This window comes from Oncorhynchus masou, chromosome 7 (assembly GCF_036934945.1).
Source record: "Oncorhynchus masou masou isolate Uvic2021 chromosome 7, UVic_Omas_1.1, whole genome shotgun sequence".
Taxonomy (NCBI): domain Eukaryota; kingdom Metazoa; phylum Chordata; class Actinopteri; order Salmoniformes; family Salmonidae; genus Oncorhynchus; species Oncorhynchus masou.
The window spans coordinates 26,514,477-26,536,035 of NC_088218.1; the positions used below are offsets into that span (position 1 = coordinate 26,514,477).

At 41.6% G+C, this 21,559-nt stretch overlaps 2 protein-coding genes across 5 annotated transcripts in view; one reads left to right on the forward strand and one right to left on the reverse strand.

The window, feature by feature from the left end:
* Nucleotides 1-2,897: 2,897 nt before the first annotated feature.
* On the reverse strand, nucleotides 2,898-11,094 carry LOC135543593 (quinone oxidoreductase-like protein 1). 2 transcript variants are annotated; one of them, XM_064970980.1, is made up of 13 exons: nucleotides 10,773-11,094; nucleotides 10,596-10,673; nucleotides 10,231-10,303; nucleotides 10,062-10,106; nucleotides 9,795-9,863; nucleotides 9,496-9,629; nucleotides 9,214-9,325; nucleotides 8,816-8,836; nucleotides 8,587-8,685; nucleotides 6,648-6,760; nucleotides 4,560-4,665; nucleotides 4,333-4,378; nucleotides 2,898-3,727 (listed from the first exon to the last, which is right to left on the reverse strand). In XM_064970980.1, the coding sequence occupies exons 1-13, from the start codon at nucleotides 10,836-10,838 to the stop codon at nucleotides 3,628-3,630; spliced, it is 1,062 nt and encodes a 353-aa protein (XP_064827052.1). In that variant the 5' UTR covers nucleotides 10,839-11,094; the 3' UTR covers nucleotides 2,898-3,627. The 2 variants fall into 2 exon arrangements, with proteins under 2 accessions (XP_064827052.1, XP_064827053.1); XM_064970981.1 differs by lacking the exon at nucleotides 8,816-8,836.
* A 253-nt stretch (nucleotides 11,095-11,347) lies between these two features.
* The window catches only part of LOC135543594 (intersectin-1-like), a 60,243-nt gene continuing 50,031 nt past the window's right edge, over nucleotides 11,348-21,559 (forward strand). For all 3 annotated transcript variants that reach the window (XM_064970982.1, XM_064970983.1, XM_064970984.1), the window contains exon 1: nucleotides 11,348-11,507. The gene's annotated coding sequence lies outside the window, so the exon portion shown is untranslated. The remainder of the gene's footprint in view (nucleotides 11,508-21,559) is intronic.

Genomic DNA, 21,559 nt, shown 5'->3' on the forward strand with positions numbered 1-21,559 from the left:
CCTTAGTTTGGATGGGCCCTCCTAGAGACTGATGACCGCCCTCAGACTGCTGTCACTTAAGACAGAACAACAGTAAGAAATATTATCTTTCAGTTTTATAACACCATCAACAGTAGCTGCCTCTTTAAGAATGTTTTGCAATCTGCAGTTCAAATAATAACAAAGTGGTCACACCCCCACCACTGTATAGGTAAACAGCTGAGGGGTGTGGCTGGAGAAATCTATCCATTCTCAAATATGATCCAAGAACTGACCGTCCATGATATTAAAATCATGTTTTGAGGCTATAGTGTTTTACAATTAAATTGTTTATAAACAGTGGATTAAGAAAACAAGCTCATATTTAGTTTTGATAGGGTACGACCATTGAATTAAGCTCAGGTGGCATTTATAAATTATATTATTTTAGAATCAATGGGTATACACAGCATGTGTACACCTGCTCGTCGAACATCTCATTCCAAAATTACAGGCATTAATATGGAGTTGGTCCCCCCTTTGCTGCTATAACAGCCTCCACTTTTCTGGGAAGGCTTTCCACTAGATGTTGGAACATTGCTGTGGGGACTGGCTTCCGTTCAGCCACGAGCATTAGTGAGGTCGGGCACTGATGTTGGGCGATTAGGCCTGGCTCGCAGTTAGTATTCTTAATCATCCCAAAGGTGTTCGATGGGGTTGAGTTCAGGGCTCTGCATTCGGGCAGGTAGCGTCCTCCTAGCATCTGCCAAATCCAGATTTGTCCGTGGCACTGCCAGATGGTGAAGCATGATTCATCACTCCAGACCGTGTTTCCACTGTCCAGAATCCAATGGCAGCGAGCTTCACAATACCAGCACTTACACTTGACTGGGGGCAGCTCTAACAGGGCAAAGATTTGACCAACTAACTTGTTGGAAAGGTGGCATCCTATGACTGTGCCACATTGGAAGTCACTGAGCTCTTCAGTATGGGAAATTCTACTGACAATGTTTGTCTATGGTGATTGCATGGCTATGTGCTAAAATTTATACACTTGTCAGCAACAGGTGTGGCTGAAATGGCCAAATCCAATAATTAGTGTATATAAATGTAAAAGTACCAAAATGTGTGTACCAATCGCAGATCAAGATTGCTTAAAATTGGAATGATTTTGAAGTGTGTGAATGTCTTTCAGCCTTTTCTGGAAGAGTGTCCTCTTGGGGGTGGTGGTGAGCCAGGACAGATAGGAGTGGAGTGTTGATGCAGCCCTTAGGCTTTGTCACTACTTGATGATTGACAACACTAGAACTCTGGACAAGGTACCGTAGGAAAGAGACCTGCACTTTAAATCCAAAATAGAAAAAGCAAACCCATAGATGCTCAAAACATGTAATGAAAAAGTATGGGGGTGTGACTTAAGCCAAGAGATGTCAGTCTCTAATGGCAGAAAAAAATGGTCTCAGGGTGACAGGATTACAAAGATATAATGGAAGGAATAATAGTTGGAAACTGTCAGCCTTAACAAAAAGGCAGTATGTATAGTGCCAATCACCTGAAAGTATACAAGACTAAAGGACAAAAACTCATGAAGACAGAGGTGCAATGTAGGAAAGTCAGAGACAAGCAGAAAACAGAATTCAGGAGCAGAGAAGGACAAAAGAATTAATGAACACAGACAAATCGAGAGCAGGAAAGAGACAAAGGCACAAAGAGCGAAGCAGAAAAGCTAAGAAAGTCATGAAGACAAGGTATCGTAGTTGAGTTGCACTTGACACCCATGGCTATAATTGGGTTCAGTTATTCTCCATTGGCCACTTGAGCAGATGCTTGCTTCTACAGACGTAGAGTAGATCAAGCTTATTTAGGTTTTTGCTGATGAGCGGATTCTAGGATCTGACAATGAGCTTGTTTTGAAAGTGTGTGAGGCTTTATCCTCCTTGTTTTTACAGATATCACAACTGACCGAGAGAGCAGACGAGTCTCTCAAGGAGCAGCTAGCTGTGGTGGAATGTCTACGACGAAAGGAGCAAGGAATTCTGGGTCGTAACCAGGAAATGCTGCAGAGTCTTCAGAAACAATTGTTGCCAAGCAGATAGAACAGCATGCACAACTTAGTATGATGTTCCAGAACCGGTCACTTTATCTATCACAGGCTATGCTTCTATGAGGAGACTACCATGTCTGTTTCATTATCAGTGCAGTGGAAGTGGCCCAGCAAAAGGACACTGTCACAAGTTGTTTCCATTAACTTGTCTAGCGATTCAATTAATCAAAGAAATCAGGGGTGCACTAAGTTCGCTTGAACGTTTGCGGAACAGTTTGGGAAAATGGTGTCATTCAGTACAAAGTTTTTGTATGTTATTGAACACTTTGAAGTGCGTTTGCCACAGTGTGGGTTGAAGCAATGAGTGACGCATTTAAAAGACAGCGGTGCATTTTGAACCCACACCCCTCCATGTTTTTTTTCAACTGATCGTTTCAGTACAGCACAGTTTCTGTTCCATTGTACTGAACGTAGCCCTGTTAACTCTGGCCAATCACAGTGAGGGTTACCTGAGGACAGTGTGTTGACTGGAAGGACAAACTATTTGGAAGTGACCCATCTCAACACTTCTGATATGCCCTCAGAGAGTGGTACAGGTGGACAATAGTATCTCTCCAATCCCGGAAAGCCTCCACTAACAGGACATTGCTGTTTCCCCACCTTAGATTAATCATTTAGTGAGAATTTCTCTGGTCACAAATGACACATGAAAAGCACAGTTGCAGTTAATGTAGAATTCAAGTTGGGTCATGTTCAGTAAGGCACCAAACTGAAAACCTTTTTCAAACAGAAGGTTCTACAGATGTCTGTTGCGAAATGATTTTCTACAGTGTGTCCTACTAAGCATGCCACTAATGTGTTGCTCTGCTGGAGGCTGTAAAAAAAATGTCAATGCTTGAGGATTAACAACAAAGGTTTTTAATAAAAAGGACAAACCTCAAATGTGCTGTATGTAATTACACTAAGCAGAGCAAACATTTAGATATCCATCTCATTTGATATGTTTTGATCAACTCAAACTTTGCACATATTTACATTGTATTGGAATGACTGGCAAGTACTTTACACCACCGATTAAGTTGTACTTCAAAGTGTTGTTTTTTGGGGTATCTGTACTATTACTTCACTATATTCCTATAGAAAATATTTTACTTTTTACTCCATACATTTTCCCTTCCAACCAAAAACTCGTTACATTTTGAACGCTGAGCAGGACAGAAAAAAAAGTGAAATTCACACACTTATCAAGAGAACAAGTGGTCATCCCTACTGCCTATGCTATGGCGGTCTCAATAAACACATGCATCTTTTGTAAATAAATGTCAATGTTGGAGTGTGCCCCTGGCTATCCTTAGGAATTTGAATTTATACTTTTACTTTTGATACTTAAGTATATTTGAGCAATTACATTTACATCCCAAATGGTTTTAGACTTACTCAAATAAGTCACCCAATAAAATTCTACTTGAGTAACTTTCTATTAAGGTATCTTTACTACTACTCAACTATGACAATTGGGTACTTTTTCCACCACTGCTGGCCAAAAATACATAGGAAATATGAGAGGCAGAATTTGGGGGCCTGTCTTTGACAAGGGGAATGCTGGACCAGAGTGTCTGTCCGCCTCAGAGTTGAATAACCAACCTCTTCCGGACTTGTTTATTTTGCACCATCTCCATGGAAACTGTGGCATCATACAAAGGCACTGGGTCCTCTAGCTGGGGCCTGCATAAGACAGAGGGCAATGTGAGCGCTGTCCACCAGGATAAACAAACTCAAACATACCAATATCAAACGTACAGTATAATCATGCTTACTCAAACATATTTTTCACCCCTCTTTCGTGATATCCAAATTGATAGTAACAGTCTTGTCCCATTGCTGCAACTCCCATACAGACTCGGAAGAGGCGAAGGTCGAGAGCCATGTGTCCTCCGAAACACGACCCTGCCAAGCCGCACTGCTTCTTGACACACTGCTCGCTTAACCTGGAAGCCAGCTGCATCAATGTGTCGGAAAAAACACCGTACAGCTGGCAACCGAAGTCAGAGTGCATGCACCCAGCCCGCCACAAGGAGCCGATAGAGTGCGATGGGTCAAGGATATCCCGGCCGGCCAAACCCTCCCCCAACAACGCTGGGCCAATTGTGCGCCACCTCATGGGTCTCCCGGTCACGGCCAGCTGCGACATAGCCTGGGATCGAACCCAGTCTGTAGTGGCGCCTCAAGGACTGCAATGCAGTACCTTAGACCGCTGTGCCACTCGGGAGGCCCTTGCTTATTCACACTTGCACTGCACATACACACTCATTATTGCAGTTCTGCTGTACCTTAAGGTCCCAGTGGAAAGCTTCTCCACTATATCCTTCATGATGTCTGAAAAGGAGCATGTAAGGTTAACATGTAACACAATAGCAATTATAAGGGGTTGAGCATTGCTAATATATCAGATTTTCATTTTAATATGTTTGTTTAATCTCAATGAATTAGAGTTAGATTTTAAATTCCTGCCCCCTCCAGAGGCTGACCCAGAGGGGATGGGTAGGCTAAAGGATACGGAGGTACCTCCCCTGGCGGGCACTGGATGCCCCCCACACCTCCTCGTTGAGGAAGGACAGGGAGGCGGCCTTCAGGAAGAGGCTGCGGCTATCTGGAGGGTCCAGCTAAGAAACAGAAGAGACGAGCTCAGATTAAATCCCAAACAAAAGACGTTGTGTACTTACTTAAGCAAATCCACTTGAAGGTCAATGGGAAGACTGCGACAAATACAGTTGAAGTTCACATACACTTAGGTCGGAGTAATTAAAACTCATTTTTCAACCACTCCACAAATTTCTTGTTAACAAACTAAAGTTTTGGCAAGTCGGTTAAGGACATCTACTTTGTAAATGACAAGTAATTTTTCCAACAATTGTTTACAGACACAGTGAAATAATCTATCATAATTCCAGTGGGTCAGAAGTTTACATACACAAAGTTGACTGTGCATTTAAACAGCTTGGAAAATTCCAGAAAATTATGTCATGGCTTTAGAAACTTCTGATTGCCTAATTGACATCATTTGAGTCAATTGGAGGTGTACCTGTGGATGTATTTCAAGGCCTACCTTCAAACTCAGTGCCTCTTTGCTCGACATCATGGGAAACTAAAAAGAAACAGCCAAGACCTCAGGATTTCTTTTTTGTAGACCTCCGCAAGTCTTGTTCATCCTTGGGAGCAATTTCCAAACGCCTGAAGGTACCACATTCATCTGTACAAACAATAGTACGCAAGTATAAACACCATGGGACCACGCAGCTGTCATACCGGAAGGAGACGCGTGGTGTCTCCTAGGTATTAGCGTACTATGGTGCGAAAAGTGCAAATCAATCCCAGAACGACAGCAAAGGACCTTGTGAAGATGCTGGAGGAAACAGGTACAAAAGTATCTATATCCACAGTAAAATGAGTCCTATATCGACATAACCTGAAAGGCCACTCAGCAAAGAAGAAGCCACTGCTCCAAAACTGCCATAAAAAAAGTCAGACTACAGTTTGCAACTGCACATGGGGACAAAGATTGTACTTTTTGGTGTAATGTCCTCTGGTCTGATTAAACAAAAATAGAACTGTTTGGCCATAATGACCATCGTTATGTTCGGAAGAAAAAGGGGGAGGCTTGCAAGCCAAAAAACACCATCTCAACCGTGAAGCATGGGGTGGCAGCATCATGTTGTGGGGTTGCTTTGCTGCAGGAGGGACTGGTGCACTTCACAAAATAATGCCATCTATGAGGATGGAAAATTATGTGGATATTGAAGCAATATCAAGACATCAGTCAGGAAGTTAAAGCTTGGTCGCAAACGGGTCTTCCAAATGGACAATGACCCCAAGCATACTTCCAACATTGTGGCAAAATGGCTAAAGGACAACAAAGTCAAGGTATTGGAGTGGCCATCACAAAGCCCTGACATTAATCCTATAGAAAATGTGTGGGCAGAACTGAAAGAGTGTGCGAGCAAGAAGGCCTACAAACCTGACTCAGTTCCACCAGCTCTGTCAGGAGGAATGGGACAAAATTCACCCAGCTTATTGTGGGAAGCTTGTGGAAGGCTACCCGAAACATTTGACTCAAGTTAAACCATTTAAAGGCAGTACTCCCAAATACTAATTGAGTATATGTAAACTTTTGACCCACTGGCAATGTGATGAAAGAAATAAAAGCTGAAATAAATCCTTCTCTACTATTATTCTGACATTTCACAATCTTAAAATAAAGTGGTGATCCTAACTGACCTAAGACAATGAATTTTTACTAGGATTAAATGTCAGGAATTGTGAAAAACGGAGTTTAAATGTATTGGGCTAAGGTTTATGTAAACTTCCGACTTCAACTGTACACATTATTACAGGAAACACCATTAACCCAGATCTCTTCACTCCTCCCAGCATAACATTGGCAGTGTACAAGGTCTGTTTTTTTGCAGTATGTTTAACTTCAGAAAGCACACATTAACAAACAAGCAACATTTCAATCACCCATTGTATGTATGAGTGTGACAAGTAGTGATGAATAAATTTTGTCATATGATGACTAGCGGAACTGAACTGCCAAATGGCTGCTCTAATCCAACCCAAATGGATGGAATACTTGACTGCAGTCTACCTGCAGGTTTTGCTCAGTTGTAACCCAGTGACCTCCGACCCCGAGCAGGGTGATGATGTCATGCTTGTATGGCAGAAGACACCTGGCCTCTGGCTCCTCCTCATGCAATCTCACTGGAGGAACACACACATCACCACAATAACTTCAAGACACCTCTTACAGTGCCTTGCGAAAGTATTCGGCCCCCTTGAACTTTGCAACCTTTTGTCACATTTCAGGCTTCAAACATAAAAAGATATAAAACTGTATTTTTTTGTGAAGAATCAACAACAAGTGGGACACAATCATGAAGTGGAATGACATTTATTGGATATTTCAAACTTTAACAAATCAAAAACTGAAAAATTGGGCGTGCAAAATTATTCAGCCCCTTTACTTTCAGTGCAGCAAACTCTCTCCAGAAGTTCAGTGAGGATCTCTGAATGATCCAATGTTGACCTAAATAACTAATGATGATAAATACAATCCACCTGTGTGTAATCAAGTCTCCGTATAAATGCACCTGCACTGTGATAGTCTCAGAGGTCCGTTAAAAGCATCATGAAGAACAAGGAACACACCAGGCAGGTCCGAGATACTGTTGTGAAGAAGTTTAAAGCCGGATTTGGATACAAAAAGATTTCCCAAGCTTTAAACATCCCAAGGAGCACTGTGCAAGCGATAATATTGAAATGGAAGGAGTATCAGACCACTGCAAATCTACCAAGACCTGGCCGTCCCTCTAAACTTTCAGCTCATACAAGGAGAAGACTGATCAGAGATGCAGCCAAGAGGCCCATGATCACTCTGGATGAACTGCAGAGATCTACAGCTAAGGTGGGAGACTCTGTCCATAGGACAACAATCAGTCATATTGCACAAATCTGGCCTTTATGGAAGTGGCAAGAAGAAAGCCATTTCTTAAAGATATCCATAAAAAGTGTCGTTTAAAGTTTGCCACAAGCCACCTGGGAGACACACCAAACATGTGGAAGAAGGTGCTCTGGTCAGATGAAACCAAAATTGAACTTTTTGGCAACAATGCAAAACGTTATATTTGGCGTAAAAGCAACACAGCTCATCACCCTGACCACACCATCCCCACTGTCAAACATGGTGGTGGCAGCATCATGGTTTGGGCCTGCTTTTCTTCAGCAGGGACAGGGAAGATGGATGGAGCCAAATACAGGACCATTCTGGAAGAAAACCTGATGGAGTCTGCAAAAGACCTGGGACTGGGACGGAGATTTGTCTTCCAAAAAGACAATGATCCAAAACATAAAGCAAAATCTACAATGGAATGGTTCAAAAATAAACATATCCAGGTGTTAGAATGGCCAAGTCAAAGTCCAGACCTGAATCCAATCGAGAATCTGTGGAAAGAACTGAAAACTGCTGTTCACAAATGCTCTCCATCCAACCTCACTGAGCTCGAGCTGTTTTGCAAGGAGGAATGGGAAAAAATTTCAGTCTCTCGATGTGCAAAACTGAGAGACATACCCGAAGCGACTTACAGCTGTAATCGCAGCAAAAGGTGGCGCTACAAAGTATTAACTTAAGGGGGCTGAATAATTTTGCATGCCCAATTTTTCAGTTTTTGATTTGTTAAAAAAAGTTTGAAATATCCAATAAATGTTGTTCCACTTCATGATTGTGTCCCACTTGTTGTTGATTCTTCAAACAAATACAGTTTTATATCTTTATGTTTGAAGCCTGAAATGTGGCAAAAGGTCGCAAAGTTCAAGGGGGCCGAATAGTTTCGCAAGGTACTGTAAGCTTGTGTCAGGGGTATAAAAACAACAGGGCACAACAGTGACTCCATTTTCTTTCTATTCCTGTTACAAAGCTTTACCGTTGTTAAAATACAAAAATCACAAAAGCGCACACACAGCACTACAATTCATGTTAGACAAAGCTAGCTAGCATAACAACAACCTATGGCCCTACATTGGCTTCTTACCTCCAGAGTCAATGACAATGTCCACCCCTAGACCGCCTGTCTCTTCCAAACAGGAATCCACCAGGTCCACCTTGGTATCCCACACACCTATCACTCTGGCTAGACACAGGACAGGGAAATCCCTTATGAAGGCTACATGCCAAACAGTGTGCAAACAATAAATAAGCATTTTTTGGTACTCCATTTCCATTGACCTGCAAGGGGACACACACACACACACACGACTTACCTACAAGAGACGCTCGCAGTCCTAGAATGCGTGATTTGAGTCAAAGGAGTGACAGAGGTAAGAGTGGTAACAGCAGAGAATGAGAGAGGAAACAGAGAGCATAGACTAGGATTAAACACTACGGGACAGTTTCCCTGTGAATTTCCATCTCGCATGCTTTTCAGTCTGGGCCTGCTTAACCTGTGTCTGAAAAAAACGGCCCTGTGTGTTGCTGTCAAAACTTTACTACCTTATTTTTCATGATGAGAGTAGTTTAGGTAACAGACAGTAACACTGTCTCCACATCCATTATTGCCCAGCTGCATCAATTTACAATCCTCAACTTCCAACACATTCTCTACTGTAACACCACTTGTCTATTCACACACACACACACACAGGCCCCTCCCTGTTCTCACCGACGCTGGGCCGAAGCTGCTCCAGGAACTTCTGGTCTTCGGAGGACAGAGCTGACGCCAGTACTTTAACCCCATGGTAGTGGGCCAGCTGGATGGACAGAACTCCAAAGGGCTGAAAGGTATAAACACAGCCAAAATAGTAGTTAGTAGTCTTGTTCTCTTAAAGACAATTGTGTGCTACTATTAAAATTCTTTGCTGCCATCTTCTTGTGATGTCCAATTATGGATTTCTACAGTCCCATTGAATGCTCAGATGAGGGGCCACTATGGGGAAATACCTACACTGGCTCCATCCAGCACCAGCAGTGTGTGCCCGGATGCCATACGGGCTAGGGTATGGAGGGCTGTATAGGCCCGGAGTCCATCCCGAATAGCCCCTGCCACCTCCACCCATCTCAACTTCTCTGGCTTCTGCACTGGTGAATGAACACAAAAGTCACTCATTTATTGCAGAAGAAACAATTACTTAATTTGTACCAACAAATCCCTTTATTCCTTTATTAATTTGTACCAACAAATGCTAATAGATGCGATAGATGTACTCTTGTTTAACACTTGGATTTTGGACGTGTGCAACATACCAAGATGATTCTCGTTGATGACGACAGCTTCGCACAAACCAGACGTCGCTGTATCCAAGGGCAGAATTCCTGTCATGCGAAAGAAGGGAAAAGCAAAGCCTAGATAAATACACCATGGTCATATCCAAAAATGATAAATGGGAAGGGTCTTTAGGTTATCGGGAACATTGCCGATGACAATGTCAGAATCATCAAAATAAGGGGATGTTTTGAAGCTCTATGATTTATCCTTATGTAGCGGGTTCAGATCCCACCTGTAATATTTACCTACAACTTCATCATCAGGTTGGAAAAAGGTCACCTTAGGCCCAACTGAAGACAGAACAAAAATATTGCAAACGATTAAAGGTTTGTTCCAAAAATATACTATGTTGTGAAATTAAATGTGCTAAACATCAAAGTCATAAACAATCCATGAAGTGAATATCCTGTTTACCTTGGAGGACAATCCCAACAATCTCCCTCCCTACTGGCACCAGGTCCCTTTGCAACTTTAGATCCTCATGTAGCTAACCAGAGGACAGAGGGTAAGGAAATGTGACAAGTAGCCCATACAGCCATACATGATGTGTGGTCTGGTAAGGTAGGCCTGTCCTACAGCAACCCTGACCAAAAGTAACATATACTTTGGTCCCCAATTTTAGTTTTTTCAGATAAAACAGGTCTGATACTGATTTTAAGCAGTATATTGAAAGTGACAACAGTAAGTCTTGTCCATTATGACTGAGACAGTAGGGCTATTGCTAGGTCTATATAGTCAACATTGACAATACAATGAGTATAACACACATTTACACTTACTTTTAAATCCAGTGGACTAAGGGCACATGCCTTCACTTGCACTTTAACCTGGTTGCTACCGAGGGCACTGGGTACATTCTGTGACATGTTGAAAAGACAATCAGTCAGTTTGTCAGACAGCCAACTATGACCCTTCCTGCTAAAAGTGTTAGCTGCATTATTATGCTGTGCACTCACCGTTTCCTGGATGACAAATTTCGCCTCTGCAGCAGTTTCACCCACTTTACAGTAAAGCCCTTTCATGGCGGAATAACTGTCAATAGGCAGGTGCAATTAGAGCAACTGACGCCAGTTGGCAATTCTTTGTTTAACTGTGCATTGAAAGTAGAAACTGTTAAATCATGTCAATGAGTATACATATATCTTACAAAACAAATACATGTAATATTGGACATATGATATTAGCTAACGGTCTTCGGTTAAAAGAAAATGGGCAGAAAAATAGTTATGGTCCGCTAACTACGTGCATCAACAAATATTTGTATGGTTTCCTATAAATCCTACGTACGCCCAAAAATGTTGATACCGCGAGATTGGTTTAAGCTGCCCATTCGATTTTTTGTTTTATCGCATTCACAGAATTCATTGTCAATCAATGATTATGGTCCAATGGGGCACTTCCATCAATTTGTTCCTATTTGTGATTGGTATAATTTTACGTCGATCATATTATATCGTTCGCTGATTGGCTCGATATTGCAGATACTCAGAAAACTCAACATCTCGCGGTAGTACCCCATTTTCCAATTTGCGTAGCCTTACGGCGGGCCCTTGGTGGAAGGGAATTTGCAATTACAGGGGAAATATCTCGCTAAATCGACCGTTGCAGGGGAATTAATTCATTTTTATCTTATAAGTAACACACAGTTCCTTAGCTTATCAATTATTTAAGAATGGAAAACGAACGATGAGGTAAGAAAAATATGTTAATCAATCAGTAAAAATGTGGAAGAATTGCTGGCTAGCCTAGCTAGCTGGTAACAGTGGCTAGTAGGGGGCAGTCAAGACGGAGGGTAGGAAATCGCTGCACTGCACTTATCAGCCCATTTCGTGTTATTAGCTAGCTAACCAGTCATATGCCATTGTATGCATTTTAGTGTATGATATTTCCAAGGTTCCTTACTTTAGCCAAGTTAATTTGTGTTGAATGTGAAGTTAAGCAAGCTACCTAACGTTAGTTAGCAATTATTTACATTAACGTTAGTTAGCAACTAACGTTAGACGGATTAATCAGACTGTAATGTACAATGAATTGCTAACGTTAAATTATGTACAGGCTGAAACGTTTGTGTGCAAAATCGGGTAAGTGTTCCTTACAAGACAGAATGTTGAATATTTCAATTTACTCTACCGGTTGTCTCTGTGGTTTGTCTTTCCCTTCAGTTGCTCTTAATTTGAGACAAAATATCCACAAGAAATTATTGTTTACCCGACTAGAGAGCAAGTAGGTAGTTACATATGTTATTATATTGTTGGGTTCGGCACCGAGGTAATACATGTAGTTTTATTGGATATTATCTCTTCAATAGATATTGAACCAATCATTCAGAATATAACATTTGTGTTGTGGCATGCATGCATGCTCAATAGCTATTGATGAGAGAGAACTGAATATCTAATGTAAAACTAATTTGACCTAGGTGCCTAACTGAACCATATACCTACCTACTGCTAAAAAGTTGGATAAACAATACTTTCCTGTGGATATTGTGTGTCAAATTTCGAGCATCTAGACAAAGACAAACTGCACAGACAACCGGTAGAGTAAGTTAAAACGCAATTTTCTTTTGCAACATTCTGGCTTTTAAAGAACATTTTACAAGATTTTTCACGCGAATGTGTCAGACTGTATATACCAATTTAATTGTGTATTACAGCCTGACTAATCAGACTAGCTAGCAGCCAATCATGTAAGCCAACGGCTAGCAGACTGACTAGCTAGCTAACGACGGTCCATTGACAGTTAGCTGGCCAGTTAGCTTGCTACCTATGTATGCTTTAATTTTAATATTTTGCTTCGCTTCAATAGGAATGTCATGGCCATAGCTTTCTATTTGCAATAGAAAAGAAGGCTTTGGACCTAGCCATATCTAATTTGCTAGTTAGCTATTGCCAAAAGCTGGGTTGTGCCCTTGCCCTGACATCATTAGTCTTGCACAGGTTGGATTATTTTGTTTCTTTTGTTTAGCTAATGAAATTAATATCCCTCAAAAACGTGTCTACTCTAGGATATTTCTGTCTGACATCTCACCATGCCACTAGCATGCATTTGTGTGTGTTTGTCAGAGGGAGACCTGAAGAGGAAGAGTGAGTGAGTGTTTTTTAACAGCCATGTTTGGCATTGCCTCACACACACCCAGTAGCTCCACCTAAACCAAGCTCCACTGTCTGAATCTAGAAGCCATGCTTGGCTGTCAAGAAAGATCTAATAAATTATTAATGTGCATTGAACTTTGTTGCTGTCAATGACACCCTACCCCAACTTATCTTGATTTCAGGGGCATGAAGGAAGTGACATGCTTTGATTTTGGTCACAAGGCCATAGCATAGAGTGCCTTTTGCCACCAGGTTTACTTTCCAGCGGCTATTGCCTACTGAGTTTTGGCTGACTTGTAGGAGACCCACTGTGCTGCTCTGGTGCAATTTTTTAGTGTTAGCATGCTAATTCAGTTATTTGGTTTTCTGCTTTGGCGTCTTAACAGCAAAGGCTGGGGGAACTGCTTTGCTGGACTTGCATCTCCCTCTCAAATGGGGCTTTGGATTTTTCTGTTTATCAGCTTTATTCAATACTATAGATTACGGCTGGGCGGTATACTGTATTTTACTATATACCGGTATTGATGCATGGACCATTTGGGGTTTTTACTTTACCTTCTATAACGGTATTTGAATATTTGATTTGTTAAATGTGATTTGCCTTGTGTAACCTCCATTTTTATAGTTTAAACCACTACGACGGTAGGCCCTCATTGTAAATAAGAATTTGTTCTTAACTGACTTGCCAAGTTAAATAAAGGTTAAATAAAAATAACTTGAGTCATCCCTCTCCACTCTCTCCATTCCTTTTTCCACACAGACCTCCTTCTATTAACAAATCCACAAGCGTTCTAAAATGACACTTAGTTTATTTTTCTTACATCTGCAAACAGCTTGTTTGTTTTTCCTTACCATGTTTTAGCTAAATCATGTTAGCTGCTAATAACTAGTTAGCTGGTTAGCTAGCTAGCTATTAAAAATACTTTGGTTCCTACCCTGTCACAATAACTCCTCCCTGACATTTTCATTTGTTGTCATATCAAACAACACTGTATTTAAAGTGCCCACTAATATTTATATTCCACGGGAGGACGGCTCATAATAATGTCTGGGATGGAGTATAATGGCTGGAATGGCGTGAATGGTATCAAACATGTTTGCAGCCATTATTATGAGTTGTCCTCCCCTCAGCAGCCTCCACTGTTATATTCTAAATATAGAATTAGAATAAACATTCTAATTTCCATGATTCCAAATGTTCACCCAAGTGTGTTCATCTAAATCGCAAGTCAAATCACAATTGCAACATTTGGTGACAAATAAGTTCTCAATTTTTGGGGGGCCCATATTGTGCAGCCATGTGAGGAAATGCAGAAAATGATTAAAGTGCAGTACATTTTTTGGTTGAATTGAATAGTATAAAACATTCAGAATGAAGTGACCCATTGAAATCACTTAGAATGTATGATGCCACCCGAGGGGCACGTACTATTCATAAAGCAAATTTCTAAACATAAAATACTGTCATACTGAGAGAGAAAAAACTGATATGATAATTTGGCCATATCGCCGAGTACTACTATGGAGTCATGGCAAGAAAACAGTCAGCGCCATGTTCTGTGTTAAGAAATGCAGTCTTGTTGACGGTAGGTAGATTCACTATACACACAGTATTGACTTGGCTTTTGAACTGGGAATTTTCCCCTCAGGACTGAACATGGTGTGGTTATTGCAGAGGGAATTCCAGACTTTTCATAGCGCAGTGAAAACGGCCCACCAAACCTAATCGTTTCTACGTTTTTACATTAACCTTTGACTTAGCTGATCTGCATCGGGGCTTATGGGCTGACTGATAGGCAGTGGGCTTGTGTGTGTGTGTGTGTGTGTGTGTGTGTGTGTGTGCACATGCATGTGAGGAGAGAGCTTTGGCTGCACAGTTGCAGATACTGCAGCGCTCCTATCTATCGCTCCTGGGTTGCTCAGCTACAGGGCAACCTTGACTTGACATTGGCTGGAGCATGGCGTTTCAGGTCCTCGACAGGAAAGTGTCACATTAAATTCCCACCAGCAATCCACACAGTCAACTGCAGTGCATTTTTTTTCCCCCAGCATATTTAATTATACTGCCAAAGCAACATGATATAGGTTACAGCTAGATATGTTTCAAAGAAGCAGGCAATGCCCTTGTCCTGGCGTACACCATAGACGCTGTTGCTAACAGAGTGCCCCGTTACCCACCTCAACCTTTTGACCCTTGACCAGTGAACCAGAGCTGCCCTTTGGGGACCAGACTGCCAATTGGTTGCACAGCATTCACTGCAGGATCTGTGGGCCCGAGATTGACAAGCCATGTGATAATTAGATAGTTGTATGATGGTTTCTTAAACACCAACTCCCTATTATCCAAGGTCATGTTAGTTTGATGAGCGATAATTCTGATGTTGGTGCTGCATTTGGGAGTAGGATTCCCTCAAATACTGTCTGCATGCAGTTTGGATCTCTCTTGGAGATGGTGGAAATAACTGTATGTGTGTTGCACAGTTCTCACCTCTGTACAGTGCATTCGGAAAGTATTCAGACCCTTTGACTTTTGCCACATTTTGTTACGTTGCAGCCTTATTCTAAAATGTATTAAATCGACCCCCCCCCCAATCTACACACAATACCCCATAATTACATTTTTGCTCATTTTATATATGTATGTATATATTTTTTAAACTGAAAAATCACCTTTTAAATAAGTATTCAGACCCTTTACTCAGTACTTTATTGAAGCACCTTTTATCAGCAATTACAGCCTCGTGTCTTCTTGGGTGTGACGCTACAAGCTTGGGACACCTGTATTTGGGGAGTTTCTCCCATTCTTCTCTTCAGATCCTTTCAAGCTCTGTCAGTGTTGGATGGGGAGTGTCGCTGCACAGCTATTTAAGGCTCTCCAGAGATGTTTGATGGGGTTCAAGTCCGGGCTCTGACTGGGTCACTCAAGGACATTCAGATACTTGTCCCGAAGCCACTCCCGCGTTGTGTTGGCTGTGTGCTTAGGGTTGTTGTCCTGTTGGAAGGGGTACCTTCACCCCAGTCTGAGGTCCTGAGTGCTCTGGAGTAGGTTTTCATCAAGGATCTCTCTGTACTTTAGGTGCCTTTTTGCAAACTCAAAGCGGGCTGTCGTACCTTTTACTGAGTGGCTTCCATCTGGTCGCTCTAGCATAAAGGCCTGATTGGTGGAGTGCTGCAGAGATGGTTGTCCTTCTCAAAGGCTCTCCCATCTCCACAGAGGAACTCTTGAGCTCTGTCAGTGACCATCGGGTTCTTGGTCACCTCCCGGACCAAGGCCCTTCTCCGCCGATTGCTCAGTTTGGCCGGGCGGCCAGCTCTAGGAAGAGTGACGCCTCCTTTTTATTCCTTTCTTCAGCCGATCCAAATGGGCCCGTGTCTGTGCGACTTGGATCACTTCGTATGTCTTTGTTTTGCTAGCTTTTTCTCCTACACTTTTTTTGTTTGGATTTTTCACAATGCTTTTTTTGCCGCTATTAGTATTCTTCTTAGCAGCTCAAGGACACTATAAAAGTCACTTGATGACTTAAACAGCATCCCCACCTGTGCAGGGATTATTCTGACATAGGCAGAGTCCATGGAAGTTTTTGTAGGTCTACTTGTTTTTTGGAGTCCAGCGTTTTGAATGATTTTTAATTCCTTTTTGATTTGATTAAAAATTGTTTGAGGTGACAAGTTGTTTTATAGTCAATACATTTTGTCTTCCAAATCTTATTGTTCACAATGCAGTCCACCATAGATCTTTAGTATTGTCATCCATTTGAGTATCAAAAACACAGTGAAAGACAGTCTTGCAATTTATACATGCATCAAAATCAATTATTCTCATCAAGTACCATATTTATTTAGTTCTGTAGCAGTTCAATAAAAATATGCTTTAAACTCATCACTACAATTCGGCATTGCCACGTCCCCTGCCACGCCCAACACCTAAGCCTCTTTTTGATCCTGAAAAAACACTCCTGCGCCATTAGTCAGCCCCACTTGGTGCTGTTCACTTTAACTAGTAGTGTTGTGACCTGCAATATTTTTCCCACAAGGAAAACACAAAGTAAGCCACCTATTTGGTCCTTTTTAAAAACATGTTCTATGTCAAATATTGTGGGCTATAGCTTGGAAAATAAATATGACTGAATGACAACATAATGATGTTTGCTTCCAATATTAGGGCTGTTTTTCTAAATAAGGTAAATCCGGTTTGTTTTGTTTCCTTACCATGATATTAATGAGTATCGTGTTACTGGTAGGGTCTCGGCCCTAATATTTAGGCCATATCAAATCAGATTATGTCACATGCGCCAAATACAACAGGTGTTTGTTGACCTTACAGTAAAAATGCTTACTTACAAGTCCCTAACCAACAATGCAGAGTAAAGAAAAAGTTAGAAAAATGTCAAATAAATGAAAGGAAAAATGATAAAACAATTTAAAATAACAATAACGAGGCTATATTAAAGGGGTACCGGTACCGAGTTAAGGTGCAGGGGTATAGGGTAATTGAGGTAATATGTACATGTAGGTAGGGGTTAAGTGACCATGCAGCGAATGTGAAGGAATGTGTGTAGTGTCAATATGTGTGTGTTTTGTGTGGAGTCAATATGCTTGTGTGTAGTATGTGTGGGTATGTGGTTAGTCCAGTGAGTGTACATGGAGCCTGTGCAAGAGATTCGGTGCAAAAACTTATAATAAATTAGAATAAAATAAGGCGGTCAATGCAAATGGTCCAGTTAGCCATTTGATTAACTGTTTAGTAATCTTATGGCTTTGGGGTAGAAGCTGTTAAGAAGCCTTTTGTTCCCAGGCATGCCGTTCCGGTACCTCTTACCGTGCAGGAGCAGATAGGACAGTCTATTACTTGGGTGGCTTGATTCTTTAACAATTTTTAGGGCCTAGCCCTAATAGGTTCACAGTCCCTCTACTTAGCCACTGTTGTCCTCCAGTGTGGCACTGCTGTTGACGTCAACATTACAGGCAAGAATGTGATAACAGTAGCGGCACAGGACTTTCACACCAGAGTGTGTCTCGGCGAGGATGGTGAGGGCGAGAGGGACGTGAAGTGGGGTCTAATATTACCCCTCACACTGTCCCGTCACCCCATGCCCCACTTAAGACGGAGAACAAAAACACATCGACTTCCAGTTCCACATAGGGTTGCAAAGGGTCGGAAACTTTACGGTAAATTTCCAGAATTCTTTTCTGGGAATTTTCCATGGGAAGTTAATTTTGCTTAAATGATCGAAAAACAGTGAACCTTTTTTGTGGGATACACAAGGAAATTCTAGTTCTTGTGGAATATTTTGGTTAAACTATCCTAAATTAAATGGAAATGCAACCCTCTGCATGCACAGTGTATTCTTCCATCACATGTGCAGTCAGTGCACTCTTCCATCATGTACAACTGATTCTCAAGATCTTGCATACAAATGAGATGCTATTGAGCCCACACTACTACACTGTCTGAGCCAAGGACTACATGCTTTCTGGTAGGTTTTGATTACAATACTGGGTGGGGTAAATATATTTCATGACATGAGTTAACTAGTAAATAGTAGCCTACAGCAAAGTGTGCTTTAAATAATTTCAAAATTGTGAACAATTTCTGCAAGTTAGTTTTTGCTACCGTGTGGGTTTTAGCTTGCTTGAGTGGTAATTCACCTGTTTCCATTCATGTTACATTTTAAAACATTTATCCTACACGTAAGTTGTTTACTTTATTTATCTGTACATGGAATTGTATGATTTCTTTTTACTATTTTTTTTCTTCTAATCTTCACAGGAAAATGCCACGGGCACTATCTGATGTGTGGAGACATTTCACTGCAGCTGATGTAAAAGAAAAAGCTGTGTACATTTGCAAATACTGTGCCAAATCATATGTGAAGAATGCAACAAAGATGCAGAATCATCTGGCCAAGTGCATAAAGTTCCCTCAGTGCTCTCAACACACAACCTCTGACAAAAGACCCTCTACTTTTATTCAAGGTGAAAATGATGAATCAGACACCTTATCGATAGCAACAGCTCATGGTCCTCCTGGAAGCAGACGTTTTTTTTGACTCAATGGAGGAACATAGTCAGAGAAATGCTGATAAATGTCTTGCTCAAGCTGTGTATGCAACTGGTTCACCTCTTGATGCTCACAGGCAATGTGTATTTTAAGAGATTTCTGAATGTTCTTTGCCCAGCTTACACCCCTCCAACCAGACATGCTTTATCTACTAATTTGCTGTTCAACAGAGTTCAAGTGAAGGTCAAGCAAATCATAGAGACAGCAGACTGTATTGCAATCATCTCTGATGGGTGGTCGAATGTTCATGGGCATGGAATAATGAACTACATCATCTCCACCTACTCAACCAGTATTCTAAAAGGGCACAGACACACCGGTCTCTACATTACAGATTAGCTGAAGGCAGTCATCAATAACCTTAGACCACAGAAGGTATCTGCACTGGTGACAGACAATGCTGCGAACAAGAATGCTGCGTGGTCTAAAGTGGAGGAGTCCTACCCTCATCGCACCCATTGGCTGTGTTGCTCATTCTTTGAATCTGCTCCTCAAGGACATCATGGCACTGAAAACAATGGATACACTCTACAAGAGAGCCAAGGAAATGGTTCGGTATGTGAAGGGTCATCAAGTTATCGCAGCAATCTACCTCACCAAGCAAAGTGAGAAGAATAAGAGCACCACATTGAAGCTGCCCAGCGACACCCGTTGGGCGGGTGTTGTCATCATGTATGACAGTCTCCTTGGGGGGAAGGAGTCTCTCCAAGAAATGTCCATATTACAGTCTGCTGATATGGACAGCCCCATCAAGAGGATCCTCCTGGATAATGTATTTTGGGAGAATGTGGTAAGCAGCCTGAAATTCCTGAAAGCTATAGCAGTAGCCATTGCACGCATTGAGGGAGACAGTGCCATCCTGTCTGATGTTCAGACTCTGCTTGCAGATGTAAGAGAATAAATCTGTAGTGCCCTGCCCACTTCACTGTTGCTCCAAGCAGAGGAAACTGCAGTTCTGACATACATCAAAAAGGATGTACGCTGCGGCGTGTATGGGCTACATGCTGGACCCCAAGTATGCTGGCAAGAGCATCCTGTCTGGTGCAGAGATCAACACGGCCTATGGTGTCATCACTACTGTGTCTTGCCACATTGGCCTGGATGAGGGCAAGGTTCTTGGCAGTCTGGCAAAGTACACTTCCAAGCAAGGGCTTTGGGATGGAGATGCAATATGGCAGTGTGCCAACATATCTCATCAGCCAACTGGTGTAAGGGACTTTGTGGATCTGAGGCTCTTTCCCCTGTTGCCTCCATCCTCCAAATCCCAACAACATCAGCTGCCTCAGAGCGCAACTGGTCCTTGTTCGGGAACACGCACACCAAAGCACGCAACAGGCTGACCAATACAAGGGTTGAAAAAATGGTGGCCATCAGGGCAAATTTGAGGCTTTTTGAGCCTGACAACGAGCCATCTTCAACAAGTTTGGAAATTGAGAGTGAAGATGAAGCCCCAGAGTCTGATGTTCAAGAGGTGGACATTGAAAAGGTCCAGGGAGAAGACACGGAAGCCTGAGAGGAAGACCGTCTAGAAACTAAAGCTTTGGTCATCATTTTACAGATGTTAAATGTTTTTGGGAGATGCGATGATCATTCAATATTCTTTCTTTTGTTGTTCAGTGAAATCATCCCATGTGAAGAGTCAACTCATTTGATTAAAGTTCAATTCGTAACAAAATTGTTGTTTTTTATTTCTATTGGAAGGATTATAATTTGCAATTATGTCTACTTATGATAGTTGTTTCTGTTTCCATATGATATGGTAAATATATCCAATGAAAAAAAAACATTTAAATGGTATAAAAAATAAATTATCATATTTTCCCATTAATTCCCACTGAAAGTTTCCATCTCTGAATATTCCCCAAAATGTATAACCCTAGTAACACATGTTTTGTTCACCATTTTAATTCCCTCATCCACTTAATGAAGAGGGAAGAATTAGCCCAAAGAGTAATGCCCAGGATTTATTGCTTTGTCTGGTTGGTTGGTGTGTATCAGGGCTGTATTAAACTCCCCCCTTGAGATAACATGGTCAGCTCATACTCTGAGAAAACAGCCCTAAGCCTGACTAACTTAGTGTACTCAAGGCTTAGTGGACTCACATCTGCTCTGGCAGGCCCAATGAGAGGGCCTTGACCCATGTCACCCTAAAGCACTCGTGTTAGTTACTAATCCATTATGCATACATACAGTGCCTTCAGAAGCTATTAACACCCCTTGACTTTTTCCAAGTTTTGTTGTGTTACCAGATGTCAGATTTTTGGGTCACTGGCAATGTCAGTGGAATTATGTTTATCGACATTTTTTTAAATGAAAAGCTGAAGTGTCTTGTCAATAAATATTCAACCCCTTTGTTATAGTAATCCTAAATAGGTTCATGAGAAACATTGCTCAACAAGTTTCATAATAAGTTGCATGGACTCACCCTATGCAATAGTGTTTACCTAATTGCTGTACCCCACACATACAATAATCTGTAAGGGTCTCTCAATCGAGCAGTGAATTTCAAACACCAATTCAACCAAATCAAATGTTCTTAGTCACATGTGCCCAAATACAACAGGTGTTTATTTTTATTTATTTTTTA

What these genes read in the sequence shown, in the direction of transcription:
- LOC135543593 (XM_064970980.1), bottom strand. Translation starts at nt 10,838, where the DNA reads ATGAAAGGGCTTTACTGTAAAGTGGGTGAAACTGCTGCAGAGGCGAAA. An exon ending in TGGTGCTGGATGGAGCCAGT is followed by an intron (nt 9,326 to 9,495) that starts GTAGGTATTTCC and finishes TATACCTTTCAG; the next exon opens with CCCTTTGGAGTTCTGTCCAT. An exon ending in GCAGCTTCGGCCCAGCGTCG is followed by an intron (nt 8,837 to 9,213) that starts GTGAGAACAGGG and finishes CACGCATTCTAG; the next exon opens with GACTGCGAGCGTCTCTTGTA.